At 41.0% G+C, this 25,039-nt stretch overlaps 1 protein-coding gene across 6 annotated transcripts in view; it reads left to right on the forward strand.

The window, feature by feature from the left end:
• Window positions 1–25,039, forward strand: part of LOC311013136 (transcription factor COE3) — a 147,610-nt gene that overhangs the window by 1,640 nt on the left and 120,931 nt on the right. For all 6 annotated transcript variants that reach the window (XM_084009081.1, XM_084009077.1, XM_084009076.1 and 3 more), the window contains 3 exons: window positions 17,994–18,150; window positions 19,951–20,014; window positions 22,713–22,768. In XM_084009081.1, the coding sequence (XP_083865207.1) occupies window positions 17,994–18,150; window positions 19,951–20,014; window positions 22,713–22,768 (277 nt within the window). The remainder of the gene's footprint in view (window positions 1–17,993; window positions 18,151–19,950; window positions 20,015–22,712; window positions 22,769–25,039) is intronic.

The following is a 25,039-nucleotide window of genomic DNA, read 5'->3' on the forward strand; positions in this document are numbered from 1 at the left end:
AGAGACGCGGCGGGCAGAGCGCGGAGCTGCAGCCGCTGCTCGGGTCCGTTCTCCGGGATTCTTAAAGAACATTTAAGGGTTATTTAGAAAATACTTGTGAGAATTAATACTTTACTATTCAATGAGATCACTCGGCGGTTTTATCTTTCCTACAAATTACCTCGTTTGCTAATTCTAAGGCGGAGGGTCGAATAAAAAACCCGTGAATTTAAGCGATATTTTATTTATGAACAGAGTCGAGGAGGAAATAAATCTCAATTAAAGTGGGTCACAGTTTAAATGAAGAGGTTCTACAGTTTGTCAAAATCCAGATAAAATATTTGAACATGTTGACCTCCGTGATACAAACACGAAGCCCCGCAGAGTTTCACTTTGAAATGAATGGATTAAACCGTTCTATATCATTTAAAAAAACCCTAAATCTCAACAATTGAAGAAATAATTTAAAGTAGAAATGTGATTGACCAAAACCCCTATTTTAACACTAAAATATATGTGCAGTTTAAAATATAATCTAAATCTATCTGTCGGGGTTTTAAAAGTCACAAAATCCTCCTTTGTCTTTGTCTGGAAACTCCAAAGTTATTCCCGGTGAAATATGAAGTTAATAACGAGAGTTTTGAGGGGCTAAATTGCTGAAGTGTCTCTCTCGGGCAGTCGCAGGTGAGCTGAGGTGAAATTTGACCGCTTTACAGAAATAAATCAATGCAGGAGTCGCAGCGCAGCCCGGGTTTAAATCAGCTGAACATGACGAGCTGCTGCTGCTCTCAGGCTGATGAAGCTGCAGCGACCAAAACGCACATCCATCACCTCCGGAAAACTTGAACACGGCCCCTTCTCATCCCGCGGGCTTTTACATGTGGTCCGCGCGCAGAGTCCAGAGACACCTGCGAAAGAAAAACAGAAAGAAAATCCAGTTTTATTGTTTTAATGTTTAAATATGTGATTCCAACAAAGCATCATGTGTGCAGTTTAACGCACAGAACAGACGAGTTTTAAAGCAGCGTCAAACATCAGAATCCAACACGCAGCGGAAACACAAACTACTTTCAAAGAACACAAAATACAACATTCAAACAGAAATGTGCAAGAGGAGCAAAGATGGCAGAGGAAATGCAACAGTTTGAAACATGCTATTTAAATGCACAATTAAATAGCTGGATAACAACCATTTGTTTTAAATGTAATTGATTATTTGTTTTATAGAAAGTCAGCAAATTGTAAAAAATAAATGTCCACATTGACATTAAAATGTCCAAAACTCAAAGAAACTCAGGTTATGTATTAGAAGACTTAAGAAAAGCAACAAATATTTACATTTAAGAAGCTGCAGAATCTGTTTTTAAAATGACTGTAAACAATTAATCAGTTCTTCAAATGTTAAAATGTTCTTCTTGAGCTAATCAATGAATCTCCTAATCTGCATGCAGATTAAACGGTGGGTTGATGTTGCACTAAACTCCAGCTGAATAAATAGAAGTTTATGTACCTGCGGAGGTGGAGTACGTGTTGATGAATAGATGTACTTGTACTGTATATTCCATGTCCCTAACACTTTAATATATCTGTTAAACTGACACAAAATAAAATGTACTTCTGCAAAAACTTACTTCACAGTAAACAAAGCTGTGGGGACGTAAAATATTCAGAAAGCTGCTGTAATATTTTAAAGTTCAGATTTACCAGCCGGCTGTCAACACTGATTCTAAAGTAACGAGAAGAAAAAACACCATGCATGTCAAGTCTACATGCAGGAAGGAGACATGTTGGTGGGAGGCTTGGAACGGTCCCCACAGAGGCTCCTTTTGTCCTCAGCACTCGATTAATTTCACGTCTGATTGAAGAAGTTTGAGTGTCTTTGTGTGCATTTAAACAGTCAAACTCCCCTCAGATGGGAACCAGTCACTTTGACCCTGAGCAGCTAACAATCGAGATCTGATGTTAATGTCATTTGAATCAGAGAAGGTGGAATACATTTTTACGGTTTTATAGAAATTCTATAATGATTAGTTTTCAGTGTTTTTGTCTGCTTGCCGTCTGTTTCTTTAAACTGCAGATTTATTGCATTTAAAAAAAAAAAAAAAGGAAAAAGATAAATAATGAAAGTTTCAGATTACTGAGTGAGTGTGTGTTGTGCTTAAAACCCCAAATCAGACACCACAAATGTTGCCTTAGAGGGCTTTACAATTGATTCAACATTAGACACCTTCTATCCCTCCATTCAAGAGAAAAACAAGAAAAACAGGGCTGCCTCGCCGTGGTGGAGCCATGTAGAATCACAATGAGAGGAAAGAAGGGGACGCTGTCGGTGAAGAAAGTCTAATATGATGTAAATATGAAGGGATCCGACAGAAACAGGATAACAGTGATGCCGAGCTGTTTGTCTCCTTCATTCTGAGAATCTATACAAACACGAGCTGCAGCTGCTTGTTATTGAATCCATCAGACTGTTAATGATCAGGCTGAAGAAAAGAGGTTCACCTGAGACCTCGGTGGAGACGCACTTCTAATCTTTAACTCCTCTTATATTTTAAATTCATCTGTTTCAACAACCAGCTGTGTGTTATTTTTGGATTAATGCTTTTAGACTTTAAAGGGAAAACCTCAGTCAGGACAAATAAAGAGCAAATACAAACGCGTGAGAAATGAGAAAGTCATCTTTAAAACCTGGAACTTTAGCTGTTTTACAGCATCTTTAAATAATGAATGAAGCTGTAATCTTACCTAAAATAATAACTGAAAATCCCCATTTTGACCTGCAGTTTTTGAGATGTGATCTTTAATCAACATGCAAATGAAATACATGCAATAAAGCAAAACCTGCACCCAGAGTGGTCTGACTGATGTAGAAAGTTCCCACTTTAGTTCTGCACTTACGGCACAAATTATCCTCTATATAGCATATGTCAATATCTGTGTAATATTTAGTGTATTTATATGAAGTTTCACACCAAAACAAGCAGTTAAAATCTGTCTTTTAGTCGGTGCTTTACACAAGTCTGCAGGATGAGCAGGAATCAGGCAATTTCTCTTTGGACTCTGGTAAAAACCTGTGACGGCACGTCATCAATAATTACACGTGAAAATAGGAAGAAACAAGACGTTTAAAAGAAAGGAAAGTCATAATCCAAAAAAACAGAACATGAGATGCAAACAGACGGTAAAATTCAGTGTTGATGGAGCAAAATGTTCTTCATTTCAATTTAAAGTGGATGCTGTTTTAGAGGAGAGCGTCCTCAGAGTCAGAGCAGCTTATCTGTAAGAGGCATTTAACGGTCACTGTAGGAAACAATCCTCCGTTTACAGACGGGACACGAACCTGACGCTGCTCGCTCTCATTTTCACATCCAACATGAAAGAAGTTCCGCTTTATTTAAGGGAAGACGAAGCATTCAATTCACTGATATGAGAGCAAATGACAGGAGCTGTGTTGTCTGCTGTAGATTTGTGTGGTTTATTTCTGAATAGTGAAGCTCTCCGAGTGTTTGTTGTTGTTCTTGGTGCTGAGAGTCGCAGGAAGACAGCGGTTTGATTCCCCGTGTGGAGGAATCCGTTTGTGACGGCGTTAAATCAGCGCCATCTAACATGAGTTCAGGATTCCTGTTTTCCCTCCTTTATTTATTTGTATTTCCACGTGTGAGTTTTGGTGCGTTGTTCCCGCGCTCACATTCCAGATGTCTGAATGGAGGTAGCTGTCGAGTCCCAGCAGACCATCATCGGGGAGTTATTCAGCTAAAATCACACTCTTAATGGCGTCCCAGAAAGCAGCTGAAGTCCCTGATTACAAAATGCCAGAGAAGAAATGCGACTCTTTTATGTCCAGATGAGAAAAACGTATAGTTGTGCAGCAGCTGCATCACAAAGTAGGGGAGAGAAATGTAAGCTGGTGATGTCTACGATCATTCATGAACTCGCTGGTGACTTGTATTAAAACTATCTTGAACTCAAAGAAGCATAAATAATTTTTCCTACATCTTCTGGCAGTTTCTCAGAGAAGACGTGCGTGTCCCTGCCAGACTGGACGCAGGACGTTCCAGTTAGAGATGATGGTTTGGAGCAGAGAAAAGCCGATAGAGTCGATCACATGCACGCCAATGATCAGATGTGAGACCAGCCGAGTTGTAACGACCGTGACGACAGCTCAGCAGAGACAGCATTCCTGTCTGATGCTTTAATAATAATAATAATAATGACATATAAACGGCCGTGTCCTGCTCATAACTTAAGAATGAAGCTGTGTTTTATGAAGTTAACTTTCGTGAGAAGAGATCTCCGATTCAGAACAATAATTTACGTTCGGCCGCTATCGGACGCCAGGTCTGCCGGTAACGACAGTGTGTTCAGTCGCTGTTGTTCCTGCTGCACGGCCGGCGCCGTGAAGCCCCCGTGAAGCCCCCGTGAAACCCCCGTGAAGCCCAGTGAAGCCCCCTGAAGCCCCCTGAAGCCCCGTGAAGCCCTCGGCCACCTGCAGTCTGCAGCGACGTCTCCACATGTGAACCTGATCAGGTTTTAAAACGTTCCTCACGGGGGGATCTATTTCACCTGCGACGTGTCGACGGCTTTCCTCCGTATGAAACCTGAGACTGATTGTTTAAATGCACCTGTGACTTGTTGTTGCCCTTGTAAAAGGCGTGTTAGAGGTCAGAGGTCAGCGCTTTCCTCAAGTGCACACACGCTGCTGTGGTGTGTGTGTGTGTGTGTGTGGACGTATTTGTGCGAGAGAGAGAGAGAGAGAGAGAGTTTCAAACCGCTGTGAGTGAACGCATGCATGAAAGTAAATGAAAGCGCTAACAGAAAGCAGACGGCCTTGTTAGCCGCTGACCTCTCGTCTCAGGTTGCATGTCTTCCTCTGAGTTGTGAGCAGTTTAGTGACGTTTCAGGTCCGAGCGTGCAGTAGTTCACACAAAAGCAAAACGCTGGAAACTAAACGGGATTCAGTGCAGCTGAAATTTTAGAATTCAATCAAATGAGAAGGCAACATGTTGCGCTCCCGTCCCGTCCGAGGAGAGGACGGGACGGGCGTGCGTGAGTGTTTTAAAGCAGTGTTTCTAACGCGGTGTTTCTTCTTAAGATTCGAGAGTAAAGGTGATGATTTCCCACGACATGAGACCAAACCATCACATGTAAACGCTGTAAAACATACGGCCCACAAATCCAACCCAACACTTCTAGTCTGTTTACCCTTTCATCAGGCTTTCTCTGATTTTTAATCATAATTGTATTTGTCATATAGAGATACTATTATACGCTACTTTACCAGATCATATATTATGCTTATTGTTATGTTTATTTTTGAAAATGATTTTAAAGTATTTTAAACCACTTTACAGTTATTGCACTTGTCGGCTGGAATGACAAACTTAGCGTTGTTGACTTGTAAAATCTCGTGAAAAGCATGTTTTTTGTGTTTTGTTCTGTAAACGTCTCCTCTGTTTGTAACCGAGTCCTGAAACTTTTATTTTCTACAAACTATTTAAATAATCAGCCTTTACTCTCAAATCTCTTCATGATTGCATCTTGAAAAATGCTATAAACCCTCCTAAACTCCTTCAAGTAGTGATTGTCTGTTCTAATGATTCCATTCTAGTTTCTACTCTCTAATATTTCATATTTCATATTTCATATTAGAGAGTAGAAACTAGAATGGAATTATTCATATTTCATATTGATAAATGTTGGAAAAACACAAGTGACCAAGACTTTATTGTTCCGTCAATGTGTTGTTTTTTTAAACATTATAATAATGCCAATATACAAAACCAAAATCCTGAGTGATGGAATATAAAGCCTGTGTCAAGGAGTTTTCAGGGTGAAACATAATTTTCTTGATGCAATCTTAAACCTTATTATATCATCTTCAATGACGCTGAAGCTCATTTCGGGAAAATCTCAAAAACAAGTCGATTTGTGGTAAAAACTGGTTTTAACCATCACAGATTTTTGCACTTGTTTTAAGAAAAAATACACTTTTATAACTTAATAACGGGCAAAAATGATGTGTTGACGGAGGTTTTTCCTGCAGTGTTGACAGGTGTGTGTGTGTGTGTGTGTGTGTGTGTGTGTGTGTGTGTGTTGAAGGTTCAGGTGAAGTGATTTCCCTCGACCCTCCCTGACATCGCTGTAGAAAGAACAGGGTAGAGAAAGAGTGAGCAGAGTGAGTGATCCTGCCCTCCACGCCCTGTCGGTGTCCTCTGGGGTTAAAGGGGGGATGGACTGCAGGTTCCCAGGCTCCGTGGGGGGAGGCGGGGGAGTCCAGGTAGTGTTTGGATGAGGTGAATAATCGCCGACGGGGGGATTCCCCACTTCGCTGTCATTCGTCATCGGCTCAATCATCGGGCCGTTTGGCGTTCCACCCGGTGCTCCCCGGGGGCGTGCAGCAGGGCGGGGATCAGGAATTCATACACGGTCCTGTGGAGTCTGTCAGTGATGGATCTGAGCGCTGAGAGACTTTTTATCAGAAAGCCGTAACTCGCGAGGGTGGCGAGGAATGATGGAGGAGGTCAGCGGAGGCCTCAACCGCTCACTACCTGTTTTTTCCCTCCTTTTAAAGCTCTTTATTCTCCCAGCCGGGTGTGAAAAATGCACTTCCTCCTGCATATGCATTTGTCAACAACCTCCTCCCTCCTCCTCTCCACGTACACACAATTAAACTCTCCTGAACGCCGCCGTAAGAGCGTGTTAGATAATTAAACAGCCAGCAGATGCCGCGTCAGCCTCTTTACTGTAAATCCTCCCCGACACGTCGTCCTCCTCGTTGTCCTCATCGCCGCCGCGGTGGAAGTGAAGTTGACTCGTGTAAATAAACCGTCGACACTCGAGCGAGGCTCTTTTGTCTCCTCGTGGCCTCACAGAGTGTCAGCCGCCGCACGCCGCCGCTCGGCTAATCACAAGCAGCCCCGCGAAAAAAAGGAAAAGCTGCAAACAATTAACCCCGAGCCTCGTCTGAGAGGAGCAGGTGACCAGGCTAATGGGCTCGGCCAGGGTGTGTGTGTGTGTGTGTGTGTGTGTGGGGTGTGTGTGTGTGTGTGTGTGTGTGTGTGTGTGTGGGGGGGGGGGGGGGGGGGTGTTTTGGAGGAAGCAGCTGAGTAGAGAAAACATGCAGCTGCATTAGCTCGGCTCTCCATCCATCCTGAGAGGTAAAATACCAAAACATCGGAAGTAGAACCTTAAAGATGTTAAAAAAATAAATCCTCTTCACATCTTAATAATGTGAAGAATTTGGTGTCAAAGAGACGGAACATAATTTCCCGCCAAAAGAGCCATTTAGACACATTTCCTTGAACAGATTTACTGAATTGTGAACGCGCCAGTATTTAGATTTATTCACCAAATTCCATTTGAATGATCTGTGTTTTTACAGCTTTCAGACGACATTTTGTGTTTTTCTTATTTTCACAGTTTTTCATTTTGTCTTAATATGTCAAAGAGTAAAATCACTGGAGAGTGACTGGAAGTAAGCAGGGTACCCTCAATGCACCACAGTGACCAGTGAGTGACTTTTATGAATGAGTTGAAAGAATCTGACTTATCGTGTTTTATCCGCCAAAAAACTGAAAAATCACCTCTTTTACATCTCGAGGTTAAACCTTCTCCTTTCTGCTTTTGTCACTTGTTTTAATGTACCAGTCAAACACAATAATCCATAATAATAATAAGTATTTAGAGTACATTTCTAATATTGGGATATTTTGAACCCTGAATGCATCACACCAACCAGAGTTTGATGACTAAATGAAATCAACAAATTAATTTGGGGTGTACGCCTACAATTACATTTCTTATTTTCCTAATGATCCAAGTACGTCAAACATGGCAGACTAATCACATGGACTGAAAGTAATCTGATTACAATGCGTGAAAACCCCTGAGATTTACTGACGCCTGAACGCACCACACACAGTTTGATGTCTTTGAACAGATGCAGTTTTACTCGCTTCTGAAGGCTCGCCGTGAGTTTAATGTTACAACATGTTACTGGAACGTAAACGGTCATGATTTGATTGTTTCCGGTAGCAGCTTTGACTTTTAGCATTATTAGTATTAATGTGTCTAATAGCATTATTATTGTTCAAGTCGAAGGTGAAGCTGCAGAACAAACAGCTGCAGGTTGGAGTTTGACGTCCATGAAACCTGCTTATAGGATGCATTTTCACACATTGAGAACCTCACAGAACGTTCTAATTAACACACACACGCGCACACACACACACACACACACTCGGGCAGTGTGTGATCGTGTGCAGAAGCTCCTCAGTCTAAAGACTAATTTGTTGGTAATTGCAGCATGACAGGAGCAGCCATTTCAGCATCGAGCCACCGTTTCCCCGAGCCAGTCGCCCTAATTAGGAATGACACACGCTATTAAGGTGCACAAATGGAAATCAGTCAGCGGGCGTTTCCTCCCCAACGGCGGCATCGCCACTGGCGAACCCACAGCCAGCCGGCGTAACACCAAAAAAAACCTCCCACAATGCATTTGTGATAGATTATGCATCTTCAAATCAACATGAGAAACAAATCAAATCAATTTGTTCCTTCGGCAAAGCAACTTAGATTAAGTAGATCAATAAAGTATTACATAAATCAAATGAATCTGATTACTTCCCGTTGCTCTCAGATACATTTGACTCTTTGATGAAAGTTAAGTCAAACGTGGAAAAGAAGAGAATGATTATACGTACTGTCTCACAAACAGAAAACACAAAGTGATACATTTTTCCTATGGACTTGGTGGTTGGAGTCTGATTAGAGGTGTAGGATGTGGTGGCGTCGAGTGGTGGGGTTGCCTCTGCCAAGTATCTAGAGCCAGTGTGTGGTTTGTCCATTCTGGGCTCCCGTAGAAACATGCTGGCCGGCTTCATGACGAGGATCTACTTTATATGTAGATATGAACGGCTTATTGTGAGCACAAACGTGTACTATACTAACGAGTGATAATACACACAAGAAAACACAGGGCTGAGTAGAGGACTACATAGAGGACTATATATAGGACTACATAGAGGACTACATAGAGGACTACATAGAGGACTATATATAGGACTACATAGAGGACTACATAGAGGACTACATAGAGGACTATATATAGGACTACATAGAGGACTACATAGAGGACTACATAGAGGACTATGGAGAGGACTATATAGAGGACTACATAGAGGACTATGTAGAGGACTTTATAGAGGACTTTAGAGAGGGCTACATAGAGGACTACATAAAGGACTACATAAAGGACTACATAGAGGACTACATAGAGGACTACATAGAGGACTATGGAGAGGACTTTATAGAGGACTTTAGAGAGGGCTACATAGAGGACTACATAAAGGACTACATAAAGGACTACATAGAGGACTACATAGAGGACTACATAGAGGACTATGGAGAGGACTTTATAGAGGACTTTAGAGAGGGCTACATAGAGGACTACATAAAGGACTACATAAAGGACTACATAGAGGACTACATAGAGGACTACATAGAGGACTACATAGAGGACTACATAAAGGACTACATAGAGGACTACATAGAGGACTATGGAGAGGACTACATAGATGACTATGGAGAGGACTACATAGATGACTATGTAGAGGACTACATAGAGGACTATATAGAGGACTACATAAAGGACTACATAAAGGACTACATAGAGGACAAGCATCTTTTGTGTTCAGAAAAGCTCTATATAAATGACATTTCTTATATTATTATAGAGGATTATATCATCTCCCTTCAGAGCGATGGATGATGGTATAACGTGCTCGGTTAGTGACCATGGGTACTTTTCAAGATGAATGGTGGGATACTTTGAGTCACTATATAGGGTATAATAGTTGTCATTCAGGCACACTACAACATGAAGAGCTCACTATAGAATGATTAGTGAGTGATTTCAGACGCACGCCATGAAGAGAAAACTAGAATACCAAACACATCATTTTAAATTGGTGACTTTTCCAATGGTTTTATTAATTCACTATAATCCAGAATGTTCAGATCATTTGTTCACTGATCACACACAGACTATTACTGGTAAATGCAGGTCCATTTAACTGAGTTGTGTATTACCTGACATTGATAATTGGAATTTAATTATTGATTAATGAGTTTCCTGTTGCTGGTCATTTAATGAAGGAAAAATCAGTACAACAGGATAAAAGTGGAGCAGATTCAGGAGGACGAGGATACAACTAGATTTATTATCAACATTTTTAGTTTTCAGTGATAAGAGGACGAGGAAGAGGAGGGATGTGTGTTTTGGACAGTGGTGACATGACAGCACACACACACACACACACACACACACACACACACACACACACACACACACACACACACACACACACACACACACACACACACACACACAACACACACACACACACACACACGCCTGCTGTCTTCCCACCATGCTTCAGCCTCAACTCATTAGTTCATATTACACGGCTAATAAGAGCTAACCAAACAGGTGTGTGTGTGTGTGTGTGTGTGTGTGTGTGTGTGTGTGTGTGTGTGTGTGTGTGTGTGTGCTCACAGGCCTGATAGGGTAAATGTATTCGTGGGTAATTGTGCAGTCCTGCATAAATCACCACACACACTGTACATGAACAATATGTGCATATTTTAACCGTCCAAACTCGACTTCCATAGCAATTAGAGAGGAGTGTGTGTGTGTGTGTGTGTGTGTGTGTGTGTGTGTGTGTGTGTGTGCGTATATAATTACATTCATGCTGGACGATCAGCAGGGCACATTACCATCCGACGCTAACACTCAGAGCCAAAAACAAAAGAAGTCATGTGATGTCAGGAAGTGGGTCATATCCTTTTCTGATTCTTCTGATTATTATTCATATCTTGCACTTCTTTCATTAAAGTTGAACAGAAACGCGAGTTCATATATGTCATACATGTTTACAGTCTATTATTGTGTCATCCTGATGATCTACACTGTAATCTTCTTTTGAGGAGATTACGGAGAGTTTTGTGACTTGTGATATTGGTATATTAAATTGTAAGGAAATACAAAACAAAAATACTCATACAGGGATATGATATGAACAACAGAGAAGCCGTCTTGGATCTCAGGCTCCTCAACAACACTCATTACATACAGTATGTGTAAAACAGACAATCTAAGACATAAACAGTGTTGACATATATATAAAACACACAATAATTTCAAAGTGAATAAACCAAATTGAAATTTCTTAGCAAAAAGTAATTGCAGTTTCAGTTAGACTTTAAATACATGTAATTATAAAATACTTCGTCCCTCAGCAGGAAAATGAAGGTGAGGCTGCAAACAGACGATTCTTTTCCATGCATAGAGAACAACAGATGCAAATATGACAATGTGGGCTTCACCCGTTTCAGTTTCAGCATCTGTTGAGTTTGATTTCTGCTCAGATTAACTTTCAGATTGAAATGTACACTCAAACCACAACCTGTAGTGTTTGTGTGTCCTTCCAGTCTATCTGTGTGTGTGTGTGTGTGTGTGTGTGTGTGTGTGTGTGTGTGTGTGTGTGTGTGTGTGTGTGTGTGTTGTCTGTCAGGATGTGTTTGCTCTGACTTTGTTTCCCACTGAATCAGATTTAAACATCCACTGTTTATTTGATTAACATTCTGGCAGGCAGCCAGTGTGTGTGTGTGTGTGTGTGTGTGTGTGTGTGTGTGTGAGTGTGTGTGTGTGTGTGTGTGTGTGTGTGAGTGTGTGTGTGTGTGTGTGCGTGAGTGTGTGTGTGTGTGTGCGTGAGTGTGTGTGTGTGTGTGCGTGAGTGTGTGTGTGTGTGTGCGTGCTGTATGGCTCATTAGTCCGCTGTGTGTATTTATGTGTGTGTGTGAGACGACAGGCCATGCTGGTTAAAGACTCAAACGGCGGTCACACTCCATCTCCTGTTTGATTAATGTCATGGTGTGTGTGTGTGTGTGTGTGTGAGTGTGTGTGTGTGTGTGTGTGTGAGTGTGTGTGTGTGTGTGTGTGTGTGTGTGTCACATTTAATGTGCTCATTTTGGAGGTTTACGTTCATGTTGGATTGTTTGACCTGCAGCCGTTTGTTCTCCATATTATTTACTATTTCAGTGGAAAACCTTTTTTCAACCAATCACGTTGCAGAACAGACGTATCAGAACGTACGCTGTACAACAGCAGGAAGGCTCAGTAGTCCGGGACAGCAAACTTTATTACTCCTTTCAACCTTGACAAAGAGCTGCTCTTACCTTTCACAATAAAAGCCCTTGCCATATGCACCGTGTTTACCAGAGGGCTCTCAGTCAGAACCGTTCACTAAAAGGAAACTCAAATAGATCACAGCAGCTTCGGCGATACAACAGTTCAGCGCCGACTGACTTCCAGGCAACTTTTACGTGTTTTCGTGCCGTATGTTTGCCAAGCCCCTGCTGTGAAAGAACTTTAGTGGGCAAATCTGCAAGACAAGATCCAAAATGGCGTGTCCAGTTGCCCCTTTTCTAGTGTTTTTTAATGTCTGACTAAGTCCTGTAGGAACTGCAGTTGCTGTTCGTTGTTGTTGCAGGTGTGGTCATTTAGGAAGGAGCACACATTGTTAGCAGCATAGCATGCCGTGAACAATGTGTTTACATCAGTAATGTTGCGTTGTCCCAGTCCTCCGGACAGCGTTGGTGTCTCTAGACTCTTCTCTGATCAGTTCTGGTTGCTTGCAGCTCACAGGCTGCTGATTCTTAAACAGAAAAACAAACTGCTCAGAGAGCTGCAGGAAAACTCACAACATTAACTCATATATATATATATATATATATATATATATATATATATATATATATATATATATATATATATATATGAGTTGGAGCTACATGATGTTTACACTGAGTGAAACCACACACTCTGTATTTTGTTACGGCTGCTGCAATCCATCACATAGAAATATTCTGCATCATTTTACACACATTTCCTCCAAATTAACCTGACAGATTTGTGGAAATGTGATATTTCTGGGAACTGCGAGTCCTCCCCTAGAGTTTAAAATAAAGTTTTGCTTCCTTGAAAACAACAACGTGTAGGTGAAGCAGTAGATGTAGAACCAGTAGAAGACATTGTTTCAGGGATCTCTGACTGACCCTCATTTTAATTTGAGAAAAAGATCAACCTCACAGTTTAAATTGCAATATTCAGGCCGAATTTATTCTCTCTCTCTCTCTGTGTGTGTGTGTGTGTGTGGATATGGACTGACTGCACAGGACCGGCTGTCTTGCTCAGTAATTGTTTGCAGAGTGCTTGACACGACTCCCGCTGACCTTTAATTTCAGGCTTTGTGGTGGAAACGTGCAGATCGCCGGCCGCAGCCTTGTATTTGCTCTGTGTGTGTGTTTTATTTTTTGCTCTCCGGCTGCTGGCGGTTGATTTACACTCCGGGCATGTTCGAGTGAGCCGTGTGCCATCGATACTGTTTTTATTACACCTTGTGCCAAGTGCTAACAGCCGGATACGAGGCGCTGTGACGAGTGGATGCAGCCGCAATTAGCATAATTGAAATAATAATAATGCTAACGAGCTTTCTGAGTGGAGGCAGAGCAGAGAGGATGAGCAGCGATCGCTGCAACGCATTGTGTGTAATTGGGATAATGGTCTGGTTTAGTCGATGCTTTTGATTCCGGATGAAACAGGTGCCAAATTCACCAGAGCCAGTTTGTTTTAGAGGTAAAACCTACACCTGTATATCAGGTCTTTGTCTTCATTTTATTACAAACGGAAATGAAATGTATCCCAACAAAAGCTTTGTTTGGATGCAATGTCATAATACTGATATTAAAGGACCATTCTGCATGTTGCAGCTGCAATTTATTGAAATGATCTGCGAGTGTAGCAAGAATATGTCCACCGGTGTCCATCTGCATCTTGAAGCAAGAGAGTCAAGTCGCTGCACTACAATTCAGATAAAGATAAATGTTATTGATCCCACAGATGGAAAGTGAGGTGTCCCAGCAGCAGAAGTACAAAATGAGACAGATGACTAAATAACTTAAATATTGCATGAGCATATTCTGTATACAAAATAAAGCATGGAAAAATAAAAACGATAGATACCACCTAACACACGCTCCAAACACAAGGTTAACATTCACTGTAAAGTGTATTTAATTGAAAATGATCATAAATAAATGAGGAGACAGAATCCTGACTCCAGACCTCGTTCAGAGATATAAAGTGTGGTTTTCACTGAGCTTTGCAGGCAGAATTAAGAATGAGAGCATCATCTTCCTACTTTGCTGCCAAAATACATGATGAACTTACAGAATCCACCATGTGGGTGAGATATCATGAGTTACAGAAGTAACTACTCTTAATCAACATTTTTGTGCGGTTGATATTCATTAGGAGTTTTTGTGTTTGTGTCCAATATTCTCTCTTTTAGTTCTGTTTTGGTTTCCAGCAACTCCTGGGGGAAATGTCTCCTTAGCTGCTAAATGAAATAAAGTCCACTATGTTCACCAGCTCGTCTCTAGCGGGGTCTGTCTGCTGTCAGAGTACCTTCTTATGGGAAAACGACAGAGCGGTGATAGTGACCGATGTGGACAGATAAACAATGAGCTGAAATTCAGTTACAAGTAACAACATTGTAGTAAAACCCAAACTAGGAGCTAAAAGAGGCAAATAAGCTATTTTTCTGTAAAGTTCAATTGATAATATACTTAGAAATATTGATTTATACCATTAAGAATATATGTTTTGCAGTGTAGCCTGGTCTAAAGGACTATGACCCTGGAAACAAACTCAAAGATGTTAATTTGCTAACAAAAATCACTAAAACGATAATTAATCATCAGAATAGTTAACAATGAATTTATCTGCTGATGCATTAGTCATTGAGCTTCATAATATATATAATATAAGATAGTTATTATTAATTCCACCTCAGCAATAATCCACTTCATATCATATTTCTGCATAATGAGTACTTGATACGTATATTTTGCAGATGATGTGATGTTTTATCTTCAAATGCAAGCCTGTACTTGATGTTTCCTCCACCACTTATGGCATCAAAATAGCAACATGGATAAGGACAGATGCTCGTGGATGTTTTTCTCACAGGAAGTCATTGAGAATATCTGGAAGTGTTGACGTCTACCACGCTGTGATTCCTCTTGTGTTATTCCTTATTTTAACACTGTTGTGTTTTCTGACACTCGGCTGCTTTGTTCCGACCGAGCCTCCTTTTAAAACCAGACTCTTAACCTGACCGACACACACCTGAGCTGCCCCCCCCCTTCCCTCAGACTCTCGACGCCACCGTCCTCCCAGCCAAACGCTTCCAGTCGGAAGAATCAGCTTCCAACAAACTGGCCTACAAATGAGGCATTAAGTATTGGTAATGGAGGTGCAGAAAGGTCACGGCTGTATTAATCTGCCGTCTGGGGAATACACCCCTGAGCCGGGAAACACAGAGGCCGAGAGAGAGCAGGCAGGCTTTCAAACACAAACCTCCAGCATGAATAAATATTTATCAACACCCGGGCGATCATATTGATCATAAAGCGTTTTAGGAAGCAAAACGAGCAGGGAAATGAGACTGATGTAAAAATATTCTTCTGTTGTTTGGAGCGTGTTCCCCATCGGATGCTCGGGGGTTCTCTGGGCTGAGCACAGAGGTCGCTTCCTGCAGGAACATACACACACACACACACACACACGCACACACATACATACACACACACACACACACACACACACACACACACACACACACATACATACATACGCAGGAACATCGATTTTATTTCAGGATCAACAAGGATTTTTATCCACTTTTCCTTAAAATCAACTGCTGACATTAACTCACTGATGTTTTTGTCTTTACACACTCAGTTAGCACACACACACACACACACACACATACACACACACACACACACACACACACACACACAGACACACATTAACACACACGCACACACACATACACACACACACAGTGAACACATTTTTATAGTTTTAGATGTGATGCTAAAGTAAATTCTGAGATTTTAATAAAGGCATTAAATCAAAAGTATGATGACATCTGACCTCCATTATAATGAAAACAATCATAAGGAACCAAAATAAATGTGTAATCCCATTAAAGGATAAATGTTTCCTTTATTTCAATTCAATTCTCAATCAATCCAGCTTCATTTCAGACACATGGACCCATCAAAGATTTTTCTTTTGAAATTTGAAATAACGTTTAATAAACACGTGATCTGTTTATGATTCTCTTAATATAATAATTACATTTACACTAGTTTTGTGTGTATACTGTGCCTCTTTTAAGAGATCCTTAATTTTATGAATAAAATATTACATTTAACCTTTTTACAAACGTTGGTTAAAACAAACACAACAAGACAAAGCAAATCAAGATAAAACAAAGAAGCAATAAACCATATCTTTGGAAACGTTATTCCTCAGTTTTTGTGCCTCCAGATCTCCTGCAACATGCGTCTATTTCTGCTCATCACATGGAACCACTAATTGCCCGATGCTAGTATGAATGTGTATGAATGATATGAATGTGCGTGTGACGGGTAAAGGTGACTTGTAATGTGAAGCGTCTTGAGTAGCTAGTAGCTAGAAAATAATGTATATAAATGCACGTCAATTTTCAAAATCAACTTTGTGGTACGTGGTTTGGGTTAAACTAACCATGTAAGTAAAGCGACAACCAAGTGAATAAAGTAATAAACACTAACTTTTGGTTGCCTATGGGACACCAGCAGCAGTCTACCAGGTGAAAGGTTTCACTTTTACAGGTTAAACTCATCATCATGTTATATATGGAAGTCCGTGTCTTCTTCCTCCTCCTCTGTTGTCCTCCTGTCCTGCTCCATCATGACCTTTTGTCTTCCATCACCTGTCTTCCTCCATCACCTGTCTTCCTCAATCACCTGTCTTTCTCATCACCTGTCTTTCTGCATCACCTGTCTTTCTCCATCACCTGTCTTTCTGCATCACCTGTCCTCCTCCATCACCTGTCTTCCTCCATCACCTGTCTTTCTCCATCACCTGTCTTCCTCCTCCACCTGTCTTCCTCCATCATAACCTCTCGTCCTCCGTCTCCTGTTGTCCTCCTGTTTATTGGTCATTCTCCTTTATTAATGTGAGGACAGTGACAGAGTGGAAGAGAGAGGGAATGCGGCTCAGTAAAGGGCCACAGGTTGGATTCGAACCCTCTCCAGTAAGGACTCTTGGTACATGCGGCTCAGTAAAGGGCCACAGGTTGGACTCGAACCCTCTCCAGTAAGGACTCTTGGTACATGCGGCTCAGTAAAGGGCCACAGGTTGGACTCGAACCCTCTCCAGTAAGGACTCTTGGTACATGCGGCTCAGTAAAGGGCCACAGGTTGGATTCGAACCCTCTCCAGTAAGGACTCTTGGTACATGCGGCTCAGTAAAGGGCCACAGGTTGGACTCGAACCCTCTCCAGTAAGGACTCTTGGTACATGCCGGCTCAGTAAAGGGCCACAGGTTGGATTCGAACCCTCTCCAGTAAGGACTCTTGGTACATGCGGCTCAGTAAAGGGCCACAGGTTGGATTCGAACCCTCTCCAGTAAGGACTCTTGGTACATGCGGCTCAGTAAAGGGCCACAGGTTGGATTCGAACCCTCTCCAGTAAGGACTCTTGGTACATGCCGGCTCTACCGAGTGAGCTATCTGGAGAGACGATTTTAGAAAGACTGACACCAGACGAGTGAAAGTAATCCAGATCAAAAGATCAACATTTAGACATTTAGAATGTAAACAAACCAAATCTATGAAAGAATGCACGTGTGTGTTTTACTGTTAATGCAGCCAGCGATGTTCTTATAGACCACAGTACATGTTCTATAAGAACGCAAAGCATTACCTGGTTTCCTGCAGGAACATGTCAGGGCTTCATGACATCAGCCTGTTAATACGACCTGGTGTTCCTAATGTTTGGGTGCATCCTTGTCGATGTGGACTTTTCCAATAATGCCGTGTTGTTCTGTGTTTCAGCGGTGTTGGTCTGGCCCGAGCTCACTTCGAGAAGCAGCCGCCGTCCAACCTGAGGAAGTCCAACTTCTTCCACTTCGTGCTGGCGCTGTACGACAGACAGGGTCAGCCGGTCGAGATCGAGAGGACTTCCTACATCGACTTTGTGGAGAAAGACAAGGTGACGTGTCACACATGTTCCTTCATCACCATCAACACACGCTGCAGTTTATCTGGACCCAGTGTGGACGTCATAACACCAGTGCCTCCCTCTCCTCTAGAGTTCACTCTTCAGCCGGAGAGTTTACAGACTGTAACCGACAATGTCACTACTTATTAAACCTTCCAATAAATGTGAGCTAAACCAGCCAATTATCCCAAGAAACAACATGATATCATTCATATATTTCACACCTACAAATAGACAAAACATTATAATAATTCAATTTCACAATGGAACATTAATCATGGCTATGTTAAATTTGTGATAATGGAACAAACATCTTGTGTGGAATTATATCTCCATCCCAAATACGACGACGACGACTACTACTACTACTACTACTACTACTACTACTACTACTACTACTACTACTAATAATAATAATAATAATTATAATATCCAGACAGGTTGAGGAGTGTTTGTTGTTTGATCGGCTGCCAGCTGGCATTAAAATCTTTCCCTCCACCCACCCACTCACTCACTCACCTCAACTCTGCTTTGACCTCTAGTCTCTCGCCCGATACCCCCAACACACTCACACACACTCACACTGGGAGTGAGCCAACACTCCCAGGCACAGTTGGCAGCGAGTGACCGACCGATGGAGACTGAAAGGAAAGAGACAGAGCCGAAAGAGGAATAGAGAAGAAGGAGGAGGAGGCGTGAGAGAGGATCAAGAGAGAAAATAAAGTGTTAAAGAGACATGAAGAAGAGATGGGGATAAAACAGATGCTCAGATATTTGTTAGTTAGATTTCAAACCTGTAACAACAAGAAAACAAGAATAACCAATACATTAAATAGTAATCATATACAGCACATTCTCTATCAACAAAATAAAAAAACCGATCTATACATATAAATAAATAAGTGCCTGTATACAAGAAGTATACAGTTATTATGGTCCTACCTCTTCTACAACTTAAATCATGTTTATCATAAACAGAATAATTCATTATTTACCTTAGTGCTAATCAATCAAACATTAATCAACTTATTTTACAGATAAAGCATTTTACAAAATATAAATAATAAAAGTATGATGGAAGCACATACCCACTCTGAAAAGAGTGAAATAGATACAAATGTGATAATAATAATAATACAGGTTATTTATAATGCACTCAAAGCAATGTTGCACAGTGCTCTAAGTGGTTGAACCAGTAAATAAAACATTTCAGGACTCGGCAATACAAATTATTTTTAATAAAATACCCAAAAGCAATGAGTAAATAAACAGCAATAACATTAAAAATGACGAAATATTGTGTCCCGATTACAAATGGAAAAAGCTGATTTTGTAAGTCAAACCTATGAGATAGTGTTTCTCCAAGTGTCTCTCAAAATAAAAATTATCATTATGTTTCTTGAATTTGACCAAAAATCAATAATAGACTGTGTAGCTCATTATTTTTGACGTATCTCATGTAAGTTTGATTTAAAAAGACAATGTATTATTTATTATCAGGCTTTATTACTTAGTTATTTGTAGGGAGAACGACTGCCTCAATAACAATCCAACTTTGATCTTTTGTTCTTTGGGTTGGTTCTTCAAATACTCAGATTACTGTCAAAGTACATGGATTTGAAGTGAGTTATTTCCAGTACTGTAGTGTACTGTGTGTGTCTGACTTTGACAGGACCAGCTCTGGCTGTGAGGCCTGCAGCTGCTTGCTGAGAGCAGCATCACTTCCTGGTGGACTGCAAATGTTGTATTATCACACCTTCATCACAGTCACTCTCTGTGTTTGTGTGACAGGAGTACAACGGAGAGAAGACCAACAACGGGATCCACTACAGGCTACAGCTCCTCTACAGCAACGGTGAGTCTTAATATAATGTCATCAGCATATGTGTGTATATGTGTTTCCTGTTTGGTATAAAGATGTCACGCTACCTGGACTAGAAGCGTCAACATTAACCAGGCAGGTTATGTATTCAGTGAAAGAAATGAGTCGAATGAAAATCTACATTTGGTAGGATTTAATGCTAACAGTAGTCCTGCCCCTCAATTAACAGACCGGCCAATACGAACGTTGCATTTCTGACCCGGTCCAGCAACTATCCAGCTCCGCTCCAGACACTCTCTGCCGTTTCAGATGTTCTTCTAATACTCGCTACCTGGACTGCTCCGAAGGGGATAGACGTTTAAAAATGCTACGTTTCTACCTAAAATCATATGGAGCTAACATTAGCAGATTACGTTGGCACATCATTAACTAGCATTAGCACTTGTATGCTAGGCTAGCTACTGAAGGTTTACTGAATGGCCTTTCAAAGATTGTAATAGTGAATAAACAAACAGTGCTGTTCCTTCATTTTATCGTCTTCTGTTTGATCACCGGCGACGATGCTTCACTTTTACACTTTAGCTTTTCGACATCCTGGATTTATCCTTCAAACGCAGATTGTAGACCTTTCTGTCTGCTTCTCTCTGAAATCAATTTTTAATTCTTCCAAAAATGTGATAATTCTAGTGCAGATAGTGATAGTGTGTAGCTGTGACAGATTAGAGAAGATTAGATTTCCCTAACAATCACTAGAGACCGTCATAGCCACAGTCGACACTGATGCATATCTATGGTTTCAAGAGCGGAGCAGAGTAAAAACAAATTACGATGTGATATCTCTGGTGGATTCGAAGGTCTGGACCCAGACAAAATACTAGTCTGGTCTCCTAAAATGATGTTCCCACACAACCAAACTGAATTATGTTTCAGGGTTCTTTTATTTCTGGAGTATGAATGATGAATTAGATTCAAATGAGTCTATGTAGGGAGAAGATCTGGGTGGTGGAGAGGTCAAAAAACACAGGACTTTCACCCAGGAGACTGCTGTTCGAGTCCTGTCGTAACAAAGTACTTTTGTAGCATTTTTGTTTAGTTTCAATTTCATAGGAATTTTAAGTCAAACCATGATGGTTTTTTTTACAAAACAAAGTACTATGCAGCGTTGTACCCGTTTTAATTTAATTTTGGTTGTTAACCACGTCTTTCAACCAACTGTTTGGTCTGGAAACAAATTCCCAGGAAAGGTAACTGAGAGTGCAGTTTAGTTGCAACTTACCGTCGTTTTGTTGGAGACGGCGTTGGATTGACAGCATGAAGTTAATACTAAATTTCTCCATCTGTAAATGGCAGCTCTGTAGGTCAGGTGAGTCTTTGTTCAGACTGGAGTTCAGGGGAGCAGTATTGATTGATGAAGTGGAGCTAATGATTGGTCGCTCCCACAGGTGAACGCGTCCTTTCCTGCATGAATTGGAAGTTTGTAGAGGGAATTTATATTAAAGGTCACCTCAGCAGACTTATAGTTGAAGTGAACTGTGAGGCTGGAAAAAGGTTTTCATCATCAGCACACACACACACACACACACACACACACACACACACACACACACACACACACACACACACACAGGGACAGACATCTGGAATATCTGACAACTAACCAAACGTGAACTCTGTTTTGTCCATCGGGGGAAAGTGGAGGGATCTTTTACTGATTCAAAACACACAGCTCGGCTTTGCGCTGGCACGAGTCCAGAGCTGCAGGAGGAGGACGGCCGTAATGCTCTCAGACCCCTGCAGAAACGCCAGATAAAGTGGGACATAAAAGAGCGTTTTCTTCCAAAGGGGGATAAATCACTCTAATATGAGTCGGCATCGTCGGATTAGCATCGTACAGAGGTAATTGACCTCATCTGCAACCCGGGACAGATAGCCGCCATTTAGGCTGCAGACTGCTGCAGCACTCAGAGCGCCGAGCGAGGAGTGAATCATGTCAATTAGAAAGCACAGGAAGCTGCGAGGAAACGGCCAGAAAAACATGAAGGGAGGAAAAAAACTCCCAGCATTGAATACAATTAGAGCTACTCCGCCGCTAACAGGTGTTCCCTGCAATTTGCTTCCTCCACCCCATGTCGTGTTTGTGTCACATTTACGCTTGGATGCATAGCTAATAAAAGACAAGCAATCCTGATTGATAATTAATTTGTCGGAGAATGAGGATTCCTTGTTATCCTTGAGGAAAAAGGCAGCGGGGGGGCGGTGGAGGGGCGGGGGGAGCTCGGCAGTTAAAGGCGGCGCGGCCTATAAATAATAAACAGCTCTGGAGCCGCGCTAATGTTTGTTTTTGCTGAGGGGGGTGTTAGCGTAGCCGAGACGGGATGACAAGAGCTACAGAAAACATAAATACACTACCGGGACATAAATAATAACGGAATTCATTAACGGAGCATTATTAGGAGTCTCTTCTTTTGTTGGGGGAGGCTCTTTTACTTCACATACTGAGATAGCATTTGCATAACGGGCTAATACATGCATGCATGCATGTATGTATGTTGGTGGTATGTATGTGTCATCGGGCAGTTAATTCTGCTCAGACTCACAGGGAACGGTGCCAGCAGCGAGTGTGTGTGTGTGTGTGTGTGTGTGTGTGTGTGTGTGTGTGTGTGTGTGTGTGTGTGTGTGTGAGTGTGTGTGTGTTGCAGCTGACTAATGTGTGTGTGTGTGTGTTTTTCAGGCATCAGGACAGAACAGGATCTTTTTGTTCGGCTGATAGACTCCATGACCAAACAGGTAAGAAGACTCACACGTTATCATTTATCATAACAACACGACTACAAACAACAACAAACATGTACATTATCATAAGAGACTGGCAGGAATTAAAGAGGTTGACCAATCAGTTGATTTAAATGATGAGTCAAGGGTTTTTTACAGTGGGAATTTCAGATACATCTTCATATCACTCCATAAATTAGAAAATATCGTCAACAGAAAATACATTTTCACCTCGTTCTTAGTAATAAATGTTGTTCAAATGACGCTGTGAATGATATATAAATAAACCCCAAAAGAGACAAAGATAGGAATGAAAGTGTATGGTTTAATAATGTAAGTTATACTGAAGTGGAGATTTCTGAGAAAATGGCCTTTAAACCTATGGATTGTAGAATGTCAGACATTTGGAAGACACTACAGAAATGAACTAAAATATATCAGCATGAAACTTCAGCAGTTGATTACTGACATGAAGACAATACTTTTTGAAATATTCCAATGAGGCATTATATATCTGGTGGAGAAATTTAGGAGAAATCTACAGATGCAAACAGAAAAAGTAATAAAATAAACATCTAAATCTGGATTCTGGATGTTTTCTTTCCACTAGTCTGAAAAAAGTTATGCTATGGAAGCAAAATAGAACAAAATCCCAAATCAAAGTGCGTTAAATATGTTTATTTCACATAAATTCATTTGATGCTCAGTTACCAGTATAGAATCAGGTTTATTGGCAGGTAGACTTCTGTCTGTAACAATTAACCTACTGCAAAACTATGAGAAAAATACTCTAAAATATGTACATATGTGTTTTTAAGAGAGCTGTGCAGCAACGTGTAAAAGTTAAGTAGTGATCGATATTCAATCAGTAAAAACAACTTAAGTCATAAATCCAGTCACAGTTAGATGCATCTGGTCTCTGCTGTCTGGTTAGCGTGGTTTAGCATAACGACTGGCAGCAGGCAGAAACAGCTAGCCTGTTCAGAAACACATATCCTAACACCTCTACAGCTCACTGATGAACACCTTCTAAATCGCTTGAATCTCAGCTGCTTTCCTGGCAAATAGTTCCAGCATGTAACTAAAACCACACATTTCTCAGACTCGCTGCGACTCTGGAAACACATTACCCATAAATCCAATTATATAGTAATGCTCAACCAATCAAGCACGTTTTTAACCCCAAAATATTCCCTCCAAATCTGGTTCTCCTTCCTCAAACTTTAACCAACACTTAAAAACTCCCCTTCCCTTGGAGAAACCCTTCGTCTCACTCTCACGCCTCCTCCTCCTCCTCCTCCTCTACACTCCTCTTACTTACTTTCCTAAACTCTGGCAGCGCTGATGTGTTTTCCTTTCCAGCTGTGGAGCTCCATCTTTAGCTGACTCCCACTTTTCCGGTTTTCACTCACTCAGAACCCCCGTGTGGGATTTGAACCTGTGAACAGTTTCTGTGCCAAGAAAAACCCCAAAAATATTTTCAAATTCCAGTCGATCCTGCCAGCCGACCGCCCGGCTTCATTCCTGACGTTCACTCGACTCCAGATCCTCCGGTTCCTCCAGTTCCTCCAGTTCCTCCCACCTAATGCTTTACTCTGAGATGTAATATCCATCTGAGCACAACGATCTAAACAGTTTTGGGTTCCTACGTTGAAGATCTCTTTACAGAGGATCATTTAAAACAAGAAATTGCAACAAACAAATGAAAAAGTCGACATGCAGCGGATCACAAAAGTCACTGTGTGGACCGTGAAAAATCAATTCCACCACTCCGAAGTAAAAGCCTTCAATTCTGAATGAATGCTTTTACTTTGTTATAGTCATACTTTTATTTGCATAAAACACACAATTCAAATAATGATTAAATGATAAATTATTGTAATTTTGTTTAGATTAGAAAAATCCCCAAAATGAATTACAGCATATCAGCTTTGAAATGAAATTAATCATTCAAATCAGCAGCTTTATGTTTATTAAGTTTCATGATTTATTGTAGACAGACTTTGTGTTTTTATTATGCGTCATGTTTCAGTTTTATCCACTACTTTTAATATAGTTATTACAGTTTAGATTGAATCTATTTTTGTTTTTCTGTTGGTCCACATAATAAGGATCTGCATCGCAGGGATGCACAACGAAACGCAGGTGTAGATCATTGGCTTCACAAGAAAAACATGACAAATAAAACAAAACCAAAACAGTCGTGAATTCCTGTAGTGCATTTTTTTTTATTTTTAAAAAAGAAACCAAGTCCTACCTGGCTCCACAACTCTACTTTGTTGAGGA

Source organism: Eutrigla gurnardus (assembly GCF_963514095.1).
Source record: "Eutrigla gurnardus genome assembly, chromosome: 5".
Taxonomy (NCBI): domain Eukaryota; kingdom Metazoa; phylum Chordata; class Actinopteri; order Perciformes; family Triglidae; genus Eutrigla; species Eutrigla gurnardus.